The sequence below is a fragment of the Calonectris borealis genome, chromosome 16, assembly GCF_964195595.1.
Source record: "Calonectris borealis chromosome 16, bCalBor7.hap1.2, whole genome shotgun sequence".
NCBI classification, from domain to species: Eukaryota; Metazoa; Chordata; class Aves; order Procellariiformes; family Procellariidae; genus Calonectris; species Calonectris borealis.
Genome location: NC_134327.1, coordinates 19969254 through 19983032, shown reverse-complemented (window position 1 = coordinate 19983032; position 13779 = coordinate 19969254). Strand labels below are relative to the sequence as shown.

At 44.7% G+C, this 13779-nt stretch overlaps 1 protein-coding gene across 2 annotated transcripts in view; it reads left to right on the top strand.

Moving 5' to 3' along the window:
- SEC14L5 (SEC14 like lipid binding 5) overlaps positions 1-13779 on the top strand; it is a 38890-nt gene that overhangs the window by 21732 nt on the left and 3379 nt on the right. For both annotated transcript variants that reach the window (XM_075165872.1, XM_075165873.1), the window contains 10 exons: positions 598-747; positions 875-1006; positions 2963-3091; positions 3772-3991; positions 5746-5858; positions 10660-10849; positions 11193-11281; positions 11814-11884; positions 12532-12703; positions 13376-13510. In XM_075165872.1, coding sequence (XP_075021973.1) covers positions 598-747; positions 875-1006; positions 2963-3091; positions 3772-3991; positions 5746-5858; positions 10660-10849; positions 11193-11281; positions 11814-11884; positions 12532-12703; positions 13376-13510 — 1401 coding nt within the window. The remainder of the gene's footprint in view (positions 1-597; positions 748-874; positions 1007-2962; positions 3092-3771; positions 3992-5745; positions 5859-10659; positions 10850-11192; positions 11282-11813; positions 11885-12531; positions 12704-13375; positions 13511-13779) is intronic.

Sequence of the window (13779 nt, the reverse complement as noted above, 5' to 3'; positions counted from 1 at the left end):
CTTGGGATAAAAGGCTTTTCAGAGGGATGTGGGTTAATTAAAACAAGGAAGATTTCAGAACCAGGACAGAATTGTTTTAGAAATGGATAAATCAAGGTAAAGTGAGTAGCCAATAATTGGTGGTCTTACCCTTGATAGTCTAGGACAACTAGAACTGTTTGACACATCATATTTGAATACTCCTGTGCCTTAAAATATTTTTACTCCTTCATACAGCCAATGTCTGACTCGAATTTTATTATCTCTGGGTCAAGTCTTTAGCTAGTAGAAATCAGCAGAGCTGTGCTTGCTTTTTCTAGCTAAAGATTAGGTTCCTGATGTTCAAGTTATTATGAGTCCCTTCCCAGTACTCTTTAACAACAGGCTTTTCTTTCTACTTCATGTTAAGACATGCTTAGCTTGCTGACTGACGTGAGTGGATGCCGGCTCTGTTCATAATTATTTTGTTTTAACTTCAACCCCTGCGTTGGCTCCCCTTTTCTCAGAGGTGAAGGGCATCTGTTTTGTCGGACTCTTGCTGGAAGGGAAATAATTAATTCAGGAAGAGTTAAAGTCGATCTACTCAGAAGCTGAAATTTGTTTTGTTTTCGCTTCCAGGCATATGAGAAGCGCTTTCCGACATGTCCAGAGATCCCAGTTTTCCTGGGGAGTGAAATCCTGCATGAATCCAGGAGTGATGACGGAGCTATACATATCATTGAACGGAGCTGCAAACTGAACGTGGATGCTCCTAGGCTGCTAAAGAAGGCAAGCGGACTCTAGGAGGCAGAGAATCCTGGATTTTGTTGGCTGGCTCGGATAGATAAAGGCTTCTAAAGTTACTCTTTCTCTCTCTATTTTTTTGCCTCTCCTTTTGGTTCTTCGTCCTTCTCAGATTGCAGGAGTAGAGTATGTTTTCTTCATCCAGAAAAACACCGTGAACTGGAAAGAGCGCACTCTCCGCATTGAAGCCCACAATGAGACTTTTGCCAACCGTGTTGTCGTCCTTGAGACATGTAGCTACTCAGTAAGTGCCTTGTTTCTACTTGACTGTGAAGGAAGTGTTGAAAATCATGTGCTAACATACAGGGTGAAGTTTCTCAAATGAACTTGAACACTGGACTGTTGCGTAATACGATTTTGGATACTCTTAGACTGGTAGGCCACTGGGTCTTAGGGTGCGGGCTCTTTCCAGTGCTTTCGTAGGGCTTGAGAAGCTTTTTTAGGTTGATTGTGATTCTCTGATCAGAGTGTTAGGCCCTAGGGTGAGAGTAGAAAACACGGCTGGTGCTCCAGAACTGATAATGTTCCCTGAGTTCCTTTTGGGTTGAAATTCAAGTTAATAAAAGCATCTGGAGCTTGGGCATGTATTTAGATCTGGATATTTAGAAGGAAACCCTTAATATCTGTTATGATGAGGGCCAGAGGAAAGTCTGGCCATTAATTTTGCCCGCAAATAAGTGAAAGTTTTAGGATCTTGTCATGATCTTCATGCTCTAAATATTTGGAGAAAGGTCTTAAGCCTTATTTGTGGCCTGGGATGTCTCGTTTTGTGGCTGTGTCTTCAGCAACAGTGTGCCATTTCATTGTAATTGTGCTATTAGGGCTCAGTCACCATTAAATAGCTTCATCTGTTTCTGAAAGCAATCAGATATTGCTTTTTGTTCCCTAAACAAAAGTCCAGATCCTGTTACTTACCTGCCCTCTTGGCAACTGGACAACAGCTTAGCTTCTTGGGAGCAAGCAAACTGTAAGTAGCATCTGTTTCAAGCAAGACAGAGTTGAAAAGCTGTTAACATTTTGGATGGTGAGGGGCTTTCGTGAATGAGAGATCACTTGGTGGCTGCATGGGGCTTCCTAAAAACTACAGTAAATCAAACTTCCATCGTTGTGAAAGGCTCTGACAGATTTGAAGTGCTCCCAGGTCCACTCTGGAATCTCTCAGACATTGTTGCACTTGCTGATTTTGGCTGTGTTGCCTCCGGCTCCTGTCCTTCGGAAGGAAATGTCAGCGGCTGGGCTTTGAGGGGAGCGCTTTTCCTGGAACAGGGCGGGAGCTAGCTGTCTGCATCCTCAAGATGGTTCCCTGCTCTATTTTTACCAGTTCCCTTTTCCCTGCCAGAGCGCACCGGAAACAGGTTTATTCTCATCTTTCCTTTTCTGCAGTGTTCTCTGAAGCAACTTGGAGAAATATGATCCTGCTCTTGCAGTTACTTAATATCTCCCCTGGGGGAATTTGTGTCCTTTATAGAGCTCCTATCTTTGTGTGGGGGCTGGAATTTTTTTCTTTCATGTCAGTTTGTGAACAGCAGCCCCTACAGAGAAAAGGCAGAGCCCTCTCAGAAAAGGGTTAAGTTTAAAAGAGGAAAAGATTATGTAGGTTTTTACCATATATAGAGTAACTGAGGGGAAATGGCTGGAAAGGAAAGGTGGATATTGAACTGACAGTGGGAAAACTCCCCGCTCTGCCATGTCTCCTGTTTTGGGGGGAAGACTGACATTAGTGGCTGAGTTCCTACCCAAAACTAGAAAAACTGTTTTGCATTTTTATTCCTTTACAGGTGTAGAGGTTTTTAGTTGTGTGTTCTGAGAGACAATCCCTGTCTTTCCATAAGGAGATCTTGACATGATGGTTTCAAGTGGGCAGTCTCACTACTATTTTAGTGCAACTTCTGCTACAAATATTACTGTTCAGGTCTGCTGGGGCAGAGATGGGTTTTAATCTTGATTTTCTTGTGCGTGTGAAGAATGCTAGGTTAACCACAAACGTCCATATGTCCAGTTCATGATGTGCTTCTGTTGCTCTGGGAGAATTAAACTGACTGTTAAATGTGGGTCTGTGGGTGCTTCATAGGAAGCCCCTTCTGTGTCCTCACTCTGTAGCTCTGGGGATTAAATAGCCAGTTTGGTACCACGGGCAATGGCCCTGCCATAATGTGACCTATCTGTTACCATCCAACCGTATGTGTATCTTTGGGCTTAGGTTCACCCTGAGAATGAAGAGTGGACTTGCTTTGAACAGTCTGCATCTCTTGACATCAAGTCATTTTTTGGCTTTGAAAGCACAGTGGAAAAAATTGCCATGAAACAGTACACTTCAAACATCAAGCGGGTAAGATGGGCTTCCCTTTGTGCCATAAAACCAAAATCAAACGCCTGCTCTCGGCGTGCCTCTATTTTCTTTTCTGTAAAATAGACCCACTATAGTTTTATACACTCGCATATGTCTCTGAAATGCCTCATCAGGGCAAACAAAGAAAAAGCCAGTGTGCAATGAGCAAAAACAATCTGCTTGCTGGAATGTGTCTGTGCAGGGGAGGGAGCAGGCTGTACCAGAGGAGGATCGCAGTGGATGCTGTGGGTGCCAGGCTCCTCAGACACTGAGGACACTGTTCTCATGCAGGAAGAGAAAGTTCTGGGTAAAAATCAGCACCCTGTCTCTCCAGTAGCTTGGGCAGAGGTGCTTCCTTTCGGTGGTCTTTTCCCCTGGGCTGCAGAGGAACAGGGCAGCTCACTGACCGTTTGGGAGCAGGAAAATGGGATAAAAGTGTTATAAAGGTAGCTGCATCCATAGCATTGGAATTCGCCTGGCCAGTGTTATAATCCACCGTTTGTATGGTGCTTTGTACTGAAATTTTTCCAACAAGGTCATGCAGACCTGGAAGGAGACAACTGTTTCCCTTCTGTTTATCTCTAACAGCGTTATTCATCTGTCCTGAGGAAAATTCTTCTGCACATGCTGGTTTGGGGGAGATGGGATTGTTTTTTCCTAATGAGAGTTTTCCCCTTCAGGGCAAGGAAGTGATAGAACACTATCTGAAGGAGTTGATCTCCCAAGGGATCACATTCATCCCCCGCTGGACACCTCCGCCGGTGTGCAGACAGAAGGATGAGCGAACCCCGGCTGTTGGACACGATGCTGATGACGTACCGCTTGAGTCTGGGGCTCGCGGAACTACCAAAGAGCAAACTGGCAGCTCCTGCCCTCCAGCAGAGGCTGTCAGCCCTGATGGTATGCACGGTCCAGGCAGTAGCAGCTGCTGGCAATCTAAATGCCTTGAGTAGCACTGACTGATGAGTTTATTTTTATTTTTTTGGCATGAGGTTTTTCTTCTGGATTGTGGGTGGAGAGGAGGGAAAGTTATTTTCTTTCTTCAAGAAAAACACAAACAAGGGAACTTTTTTCCCAAAACTGAAAAGCCAAGAAAAACTGTGCAGGCAGTATGTTTTTGTTTGAGCTTGGAAAAAAACTTGGTTTTGATCTGAACTTTAAGGTATTTTATACTTTAAATTGGAGAAGCTTAAAGGTATCTTGAGTACGCTATAACTGAATTATAATGAAGCATTTTGGCTGTTTCAAAATTAATGTTCTTGGGGATTGGTTTGGATGTTTTTTGCCCCTATATCAGGCCAAGACAAACTTGCAGAATGTTGCCTAATGCATTTCTCGCCCAAAATGCCTGAATCGGACTCTATCTTTCTGTGTGTTGATCTGATGGTATCTTCTAGACTAAATAAAATTATTCTCCGACAAAAAGAAATAGGAGGGACCTTTTAATTTAGAGCTGTGGTATTAGAAATAGGAGTTGTCATTCCTCAGAAGGAAAGACAGCACTTGTTTTGCTGAGTGTAACTAGGGAAAAAGCTTGGAGTTTGGAACTATCAATGGTTCCGGTCTCACCAGACCTTCTCTGGTAGCTTCTCTGTGTTGGAATCCATCTGGAAAAAGGAGTGAAAATCGCAGAGGAGCTGACTATAAGAAATGTTCATGTGCTTTGAGATTAAAGAGTGGCAGATCCCATCTAGCAGAAGAGGAGAGTAGCTCTTACTTTTCTGCTTATATTCATGGTTAGGAAGCGATTAGCTTCCCTGGGACTGCTCCCCAGCTTGCTAGCTCTGTGGATTCAGTGGGGGCATAGCACTTATCAAATATAATTTCTGTATTATCAGTCAGCAACAGCATATCCTGTGGGTGTCCAGGCCTTATTCTGTAGTTAATGGTATCTGTTGAAAAAAAAATCCTGCCTGATGAAGAGCTAGCTCAGAGATCCTCCTCCCAGCCGTCCTCCTCGTGTGCCTGCATGCCTCCAGCACAGCTACTGGCCTGTGCTGCTCCTTTTTGGGTGCCTCCTTGCTGGCCTCTGCACATGCACGCCTCGGATGGCACATCTGCTTCTATCTTTGAATGCTGGCAGACTCAAACCCCTTGTCCTTTGTCTCTGATTTGGAGGGACCTTGAGCTGCTGGTATGCACAGGACTTCTCATGCCAGAAATCTCCCTTGCTGTCAGAAATGGTAGTGTTATTCTCCCTTTCCCTCTGGTGTCCGTAAGCAGAATAACATTTCAGTTTTCAGCTCTCTGCTTTTCAGCCTCTTGTCATTGGAATTGTGCATGAGGTCTTTAGGACACCAGGGGATTTAAGTGCCCAGGACTTGGAGCGGTTAATGAGATGAGTGCCAGAGCTCCCGTTTTGTGGTTTTTTTTTAAAGCTCCTGCTGGAGTATTTCAGGGTTGAATGAAATATTAGTGTTCTAAGAGGCAGGTGGACTGAACGAGCTCTGATACCTTACATGCTGTCTGTGTCCTCATGCCCTAGTCACCGTGAGAATATCACTCACTCACTTCCCTCAGGCAGCTAAAATGAGGGCTTCTGCGCTCTTACAGTATAAATCATAAGTAACCTGATGTGTAGAAATAACTGCACATCTCCTTTCTGGCTATGCCAAGTCTCCTCTGAATTGTTCTTTTTTTTTTTTCCCCTCCAGCTGACAAATTGGACGCTGATTACATTGAGCGATATCTGGGCCAGCTGACTCCAATGCAAGAGAGTTGCTTGATCCGCCTTCGCCAGTGGCTTCAAGAAACGCACAAAGGCAAGGTGGGTAGTGAGGCAGAGAGCACCCCTTTGCACGCCTGAACTCAGTTGGTCTCATAGCTTGTGTGCCTTCGACCCCACAATAAAACTCAGGGTCGCGGACAATTTGTGTGTTGAGACTCGACTGTTTTGGCGAGGTTAGGTAAAAGGCCAGGCACGGAGGGCGGCCGGGGACCACGCAGCAGGATCCAACAGATCTGCACCTGCATGGCCCAGTTCAGTCCCGTCAGTATTGAAAGGGCTACTCGGCGGTCCCCGAGCATAGTGCGTTTGCTGAGTGCTTAGAGTAGGCGTTGCCCAGGGCTTGGTGGCCCAGACTGGCCTGTCCGGAGGGGTTGTGTTTCCCAAGACTGCAGGGTGGGGTGGGAGAAATGGTTGCTGCGCTGGTGGTGCGTCCCCGGTCTCTGGGCAGATGCTGCTGAGCGGAGGCAGCTGTAGCACCCAGCTCTCACTGCTGCGCGTCGGCGGTGTGCTGCGGCGTTACGTCAGGCGGCTTGTGTAGGTTGTACGGCCAAGGACTGAATTCTTCTGAGGAGAATTCATTCTGTTCTTGTTTTAATCTCCTTTATCAAAATGTACTATTTCAAAACCACACAGGATTCGGGAAGTAGACAGCCTCACCTTACGGTGTGAGGTACGTTGTGTAAGCCTCCAAAATAGAGGAGCTGAGGGCGCTAGACTGGGGCAAGTACAGCTGGAGTTGGCCAGCTAGTATAGGTGGAAACATTTTTCCCTGAATTCAACACGGGTACTGTGGGCTAGATGTATCTCTGCTTTGCGGTCAGCAGCTGCTTGGGCTCCTCCTGGTCAGGCCAAGAGGATAAGTGGTATGTGGCTGAGAAAACAAGACCCAGGGCAGCTTGAATGCCTCTAGAGGGATCTGACTCCAGATTTCCTGATGGAGAGAGATTGGGTGGGAAGGAAGGACCAAGGATAGCAACAGAGTAATTGCGTGGGCTGGGTAGATAAAGAGTGGTTAGGAAGAGGGGAAAACAGGAGAAAGATGGTTGGAGCAAGTCATCTCCCTGAAAACAGAGTACAGCTAGGTAAGGTTTCAGTGGTAATAGCTTCCTGGCTTAAAGCTAACTGCTCAGTCGGCCATACAGAGTGGGTTAGGAGGTACTCTGCATTCATGGGCTTTCGAAGATTTTCTTTTTTTTTTCTTTCTTTCTTTTAACTGGCCTTTCGAAAAGAGGCTACTGTTTGCAAGGAGCTTTTTCAGTATTTTCTGCATGCCTTGCTGTATCTTTCTCAGAGCTGAGAGAAAGCATGTTTCATCTGAGTCTAAGGAGTTTAAACATGATTTTTAAAACCCTGTTTTTACTCGGAAAAACTAATGTGTATCACCCATGTAGAAATAAAATGTAACAACGGTTTAGTGCTATAGTTCTGTTGTTACTGAACTCATGAAGTTGTCCTCTTCTGTGTGAGTGTGCACATGGGTTTTGTTCGTACCTATGAATGTGGATGGAGAAACAGTTACCAGAAAACCGCAGGCCGAAGAGAAGAACAGTATGTGTTGAGGTAGTGTGTGAAAGTATCCCAGCAGTTGATAAGCTCCAGAGACTAACAACGCTGTTGAATCTGCAAGAGCTGATAAATTCAGAACACCAAACATCTGCCAAATCTGTCCAAGGCCACGGTAGCATCAACAGTTGTATAACTTGGACCATGTCCAAGAGTGTGGTGGCTGCTAGATGCACCACAGGAATATATATATATATACCCGATGGAACAAAGGACCCCTTAAAAGACTGTCTGAACACCTACCTGCAAGCTGCTGTCACGTCACTATGGTGCTCTGCCTCCGGCTGGGGCTGGCCTCCCAACTAACCAGGTAACTGTGAGTATGTGCGAGTGAACTGTGTGAATGACTACCTGCTAATACTAACAGATTAACTAATAAAAATTGCTCTACTAAGTATTACTTGTGATCTATGTCTCCCCCGATTCAACCTCCTGTCAGATAAAAGGGACTTGACAACAAGCAGACACAGAACAAAGGGGGCAGGGATGAATTCCCAAGTATAGTTGTGCTCTGAAATATAGGACATGAAGCTTTTCAGGTCTACAGTGATCTGTCCAGTAAAACAGTGTGGACTTCTGTGCGGTAGGAGGTATCTCAGCTATTGGGTATCCAGCTGAAAATGAGCCCTAGATGAGAGTAAGACAGTGAGACTTTATCCATGTGTGTTCTGCAAGGGTCTCGGTTTCAGGTGGAAGAAGCACATTCTAAAAGTTTGCCTGTTTAGTTCTGGGGTTGTTTTTTTTCCCCCTCCTAGTCAGAGGCTGGGGAGTGGAAAGTGGAGGAGGTAGAAGTGACAGCACATGAGAAAAAGTGAAACAACTGCTTCTTGGGTGCTTGAGCTCTGTGAGTGTGTGCAAACCCTTGTGCTTCCTGACAGCTGCTTGCTGTGTTTAGGTCCCCTGGCAAGGTAGAGCTGGTTGCTGAGCGCTCTTAGTGACGGCTGGGAGCTGCCTTGGACCCTTTCGTGTGGGCTTTGCGAGCTCTGTTCCCTACACGGTCTTGAACAAGTAGGAAAGATGGTGCTGGCTATTGAAACTTCATCCTAAATCCCCTTACTACTCACCTGTTTGCTTCTCTTAATTGTCTATCAGAATAATACAAAATCAGGAACTTCTCCTACATGACTTGAGTTTTCTCTGCAGGGGCTGTTACCTTGCTGTGACAATCTGTTCTTTTAATTCGGAGCAGGGATGTCCTTATTCCTCTGTCAAAAAATACTTGTAGATCTCCTGTTTCTTGGAAACTGTCCCTTCTTATTTTTGTCCTCTTCACCCTATTTCACTATCCATTCCCTGTTCCTTCCGAAACTAGACGTTATTCTTTCTAATCAGATTTATCATTGCTTTAAAAAAAAATTCAAATGGTGTTAAAATTGCAGATACTTAAAGCTAGTAATCAATGGCTTTGCACCATGTAGAACAGTACATGTAGTGTCACTAATAAATAGAGAAATAGGCTGAAATTAAAACTTCATTTTCTTGCATATGGCAGTTACTGCTTTGGTTGGACAAAGATAATGAAGAGACTAATTCTGCTCAGAGTGGAGTAAGTCCCCTTAGAGCTCCCTGCCTTTGGTCCAAACAAAAGCGCTGAACTTGCCTCTTACCTGTAGCTGTGTACAGGTATGTAGTATAGGTTTGAAACATTAAGAGTAGCAAAACCTTCTAAGAGCCATTCCCTCTCCCGCAACTTGCAGGAGATCCAGGGGCTGTTGTAGATGTTTGTGGGTTTTGTCTGTTGTCTTGTGAACAACAGCTTCCTCTGAGCAGCAGAAATGCAAATGTAAATCATCTGATGAAAATTCTGCTGTCTTTAGTCTCGCTACAATGCAGAAAACTTTGGTGGCATTCTTGTAAATACATCTGAGATCCTATTTGGGAAGGCTGCCCTTTTCCTTTCCATGACATACAAATGCAGTATTTGCGAAGTGCTAGAATATGCTGAACAGCATTAATCTCCCATCCCCTCTTCAGGTGCTTCTAGGCTTGGCTTTAGGCTGCCTGAACTCTTTCTTCATGTGGAATGAATTCTTAATCTCTCTTGCAGCTTCATACCAGCTTGTGAAACCAAGATTGCTCCCAGCCTGACACTGCTGGCGGCTTTGCTTTCTTCCCTGCTTTCTGTTTTTGTGAGCATGTCAGTGAACAAACAAAAGAGCTTTGACTCCTGAACATGTGCTTTTTTGTCTTACAGCAGGGCTCAGATCGCTTGCATTGTGCTAAGGCAGTACAGATACTCTGCAGGAGACTATCCCTGTTCGACAGGACTTGAATTTTTAATGGAAATGTGATGTAGCGAATGAGGTCGAACACTTTTGGGGAGAGTTAGAGTGAAGGGACTGAGTAATCAATAGCATATGCAGCTGTAATCCAGTTGTTTTGGCAAGTGACAGAGTTTTAGTCCAATTTGGCACTTCTGTGGAATCTATCAGCGTTATTGTTGATTCCTGCTGTCTAGTATTCCTAGCAATTTTTCTTTGATTTTCAGCTAAAGGGAACATAGGAGATTTGGAAGAAGGTTGGAATACTTGGTTTGGGAAGACGTTTGTGCCTGTGGTGCTAGAATTACTGATAAAGTGTTGGGATGATATTATAGTTTTGGTTGATCTGTTTGTTTTGCAAGAGCTAGTATGATGTGATGGGGCAGGAAAGCCTGTGGAAGAACTGAAAAGCTTTCCTGTTCCAACAACACCAGGGAAGCACGGTCAACAGCAAAGCAGAAGAAGGGCCTGCACAAGAGCTGAAATTGGTGCTAGTGGGTAATCATTCAAAGACTGTTCAGTCGTGATCCCCCTCCAACTAGCGAGTGCTTCACTTGGTTAATGTGTTACCTATGGATGCTTTCCAGCCTTTGCTAATTTGCCCTGTGGGGAGGTAAGCTTGCAGCTCTATTACTTTCATTCAGTATTTTGTTTGTCCTTGTGGATAGGTAGCTGAGGGAAACTTTAGCCAGCCCAGAGTTCGCTGGGGCTTCTGGCAATTGGATCAGTGAAAGGCTTCCCACAGGCTGTGCCTGTGCAGTACTCGGATACGTACCAAGCCCATATCTCTCAAAGGGGCATGAACTGCTCACTCCTTTTGTGCTCCTAGCACCATCTGCTGCATTCAGCTGGATTAGTTAAGGAGGGAAGGAGGAGGAATGTGGGTTTAGTATTTCTTATCTTAGTTTCAAGAGATTAAAAACTGGTGCATGCTGTGCAGGCTTTTCTGCAGGCTTTATGGATCCATGGTACAGGTAACGTACCAGTCCTGATCCTCGGGCTTTCTCTTCTCTCAGATCCCCAAAGATGAACATATCCTTCGATTTCTGCGGGCTCGTGACTTCAACATCGACAAAGCTCGAGAAATGCTCTGTCAGTCACTGTCTTGGCGAAAGCAGTACCAGGTGGATTACATCCTGCAGTCATGGAGGCCCCCAGCCCTCTTAGATGAATACTACACTGGAGGATGGCATTATCAAGACAAAGGTTAGAAGCTGCTCCTTTCATTGATACTACAGCGCAGTTTCCATTATAGGACCTCATGAGTAACCTGGGATTTTTGGAGAAAGTTGTGTTGACGCTTTAAACATTAACAAAGCAATTCAATACCTGTAAATAGCCACTCTGTTTTGCTGTAATTTTGTTATTTTATCTGCACAGATCAGGCAGACTAGAGCTAGTGCAAAGCGGCATCTCTTTGATAAGGTTGCCTTTGGATATGATTGTTATCCTTTTCAACTATTTAATGTGGCTTTTGTAAAAGGTACTAGAGTGATAGCCTGGGAGACTAGAGTACTTCCCTCTTTAAACCCTTATGTTTGTTTTGAAGATGGACGACCACTCTACATCCTTCGTCTTGGCCAGATGGACACAAAAGGTTTGGTGAAAGCTCTGGGAGAGGAATCACTGCTGCGACATGTAAGTTGTACTTTCATTTCTCACCTGAGGAACATTTCCCTTGGGGTGTTTAGAAGTCTTGTTATAGTGCAGCAGCAATCTACCGGCCTGACAGAAATAATTCCTGTGTTTTGTGGCTGGCAACTCAAAGTTGGCTTGGTGACTTTGACACAGCACAGCTTCTCTGTCTTCCTGCAGGGACAGAAGTGAAGCTTTTGTAATGGTATGAATGGGCCAGAAAGATGTTTTCTGATAATTTGCAGCTTACCTGTAAGCTTTCCATGGCCCTTTCGTGCAGCTCAGCTGAAAACATTTGATCTTGAGACTCTTATATTTCATCTTAGATTTTCAGTATCTGTACCTTGTATGGTCAGCACAACTTTTCAGTAGAGAAGCCTTTTTTTTTTTTTAAAACGTAGACTCTTATTCTCTGTTTTGCACACTGCAAGTTCTCAAACTGGTATACTTCTGGGCTTTATATTGTTTTAAATAAGATCTCTGGGCTATCCTGGTTTCTCAGGCTAATCCTAGTCTGTACTGTCTTTGATTTCAGGTTCTGTCAATTAACGAGGAAGGACAAAAGAGATGTGAAGAAAATACCAACATCTTTGGCCGCCCCATCACGTTAGTATAGTTAGTTTTCTTGTATCCTTTCAGAGTTTGAACTGACATGGTGAGAAGAATGCTTCTGTGAAGGTTTGAGATGATGTCCTTAGGGTTAAACTGCAGACAGCAGTGTGTCTCTGTTACGGGCTGTTCCTGGGCTTGGGGTACCATATATAGTGGACTTAAATGCAGATAAATTCTACAGCTTCATATGAAAGCAAGTATTGGTCCTTCCTTACATCTTTTTATGTCCCATTTCAGATGGATTTAATCTTGCTTGATTTAATCGTGGTGATTTTAATCCAGATCCTTGAAATTCTTTTTTTTTTAAACAGGAAACTGTCTGCCAGATTCCATTTTCATTTAAAATGCATTTTTGAATTATTTTTAGCAATAGGCCTGCCTATCTTCACCCTCTTCCACACTGACAGCGTATGTTCTTGCCTTCGGGGTTGGGTGTCTGTTTTACCTGAAAGCTCAACTAGATTCAGGCTGTCTGCTGCCTGAGTGGAGATCTACTTTTTATTGGAACTGCTGGTCTCCCCTGTTGGCTTCACCAGATTCTGTACAGGCTATGGTGTTACTGAAATATTTTGTGGATCGTAACCTGAGCAGTCACTGTGCAATGAAGTTCTGACAGGTCTTTTTCTGCATGTTTATTTTAGATCCTGGACATGTCTGGTGGACTTGGAAGGGCTAAATATGCGGCATCTCTGGCGGCCTGGAGTTAAGGCCCTGCTTCGGATAATTGAGGTTGTAGAGGACAACTACCCTGAAACCCTGGGGAGACTGTTGATAGTGCGAGCACCCAGGGTTTTTCCTGTGCTCTGGACTCTGGTGGGTGAAATCTGGACTGCAGGATCATAAGCACTTGCGCACATACAAATAGCTAAATCATCCAGTCAGTGTAAGTTCTGTTTATTTGAATAGTTAGAGAGGGAAAAGCTTCCAGGTAACTTGTGGCTGAACTCCTGAAGAGGCCACAGCATTGCTACAGAGCGAGCCATAGCATGCCTGTAGCTCACTTGATTGTAGTGGCTGTCGTCCACCAGGGCAGGACAGGATGTCGGACCTCAACTGCAAATCCTCATGCAGCAGTGGTAGCCCAAACCTGGTGGGTTTTCATATTGATGGGAAAAGACAGCATTTTTTAATCTTGCGTTGGAGGACACTGAAGAGAAGAGTATAAATATAGTTCTGCCTGGTGCCTGCTCTTCTGGCAATGTAAGAACATGCTTGTTAAATTTCTTCTGAGGTTTATACGTGGTGCGGTGACTGCAAACTTATTTTACATGAAGTAGAAAATGTAGTGAGATGACGCGTTCCATCTGTTGCCCCTTTCTTTGGGGAAGTGCTTCAGAGTTGTGAAGCTCTGCACTACTGCTGGTCTGCATTCCTGCTGATGAGGCCTTCCAGTCCGGAGCCTAAAGCATCCATGTAAGATGGTATAAACATTGTCTCTAACTTCACTCAGTGACAGTGATGTCTTCTGTCCACTTTTTATTTCAGGTCAGTCCCTTTATCAATGAGAACACAAGGCAGAAGTTCCTTATTTACAGTGGAAATAACTACCAGGGTCCAGGAGGGCTGGTAGACTATGTGGACAAAGATGTGATCCCGGACTTCCTGGGAGGAGACTGCATGGTGAGTTTTCCTTCCTGTTGTGCAGATGGAATCTGCAATGTGCAAACTCCCTCGATTCCTCCTCCTCAACGCCCTGGCCTTCCACTCCCTTCTGAAGGATGGTTAAAGCTCTGTTCTGGCTGGGATACCGCTGCTCTGAGCACGGTGCAGTTAGTTTGTGCACAGGAGACTTCACCCTGAAGTGGTGATGCTGCCCTGGAGAAGGGACTTAGAGGTCAGCTCTCTAAATGGAGCTTAGATAAATCATCATAGTTCAAGTAAACTTAGTC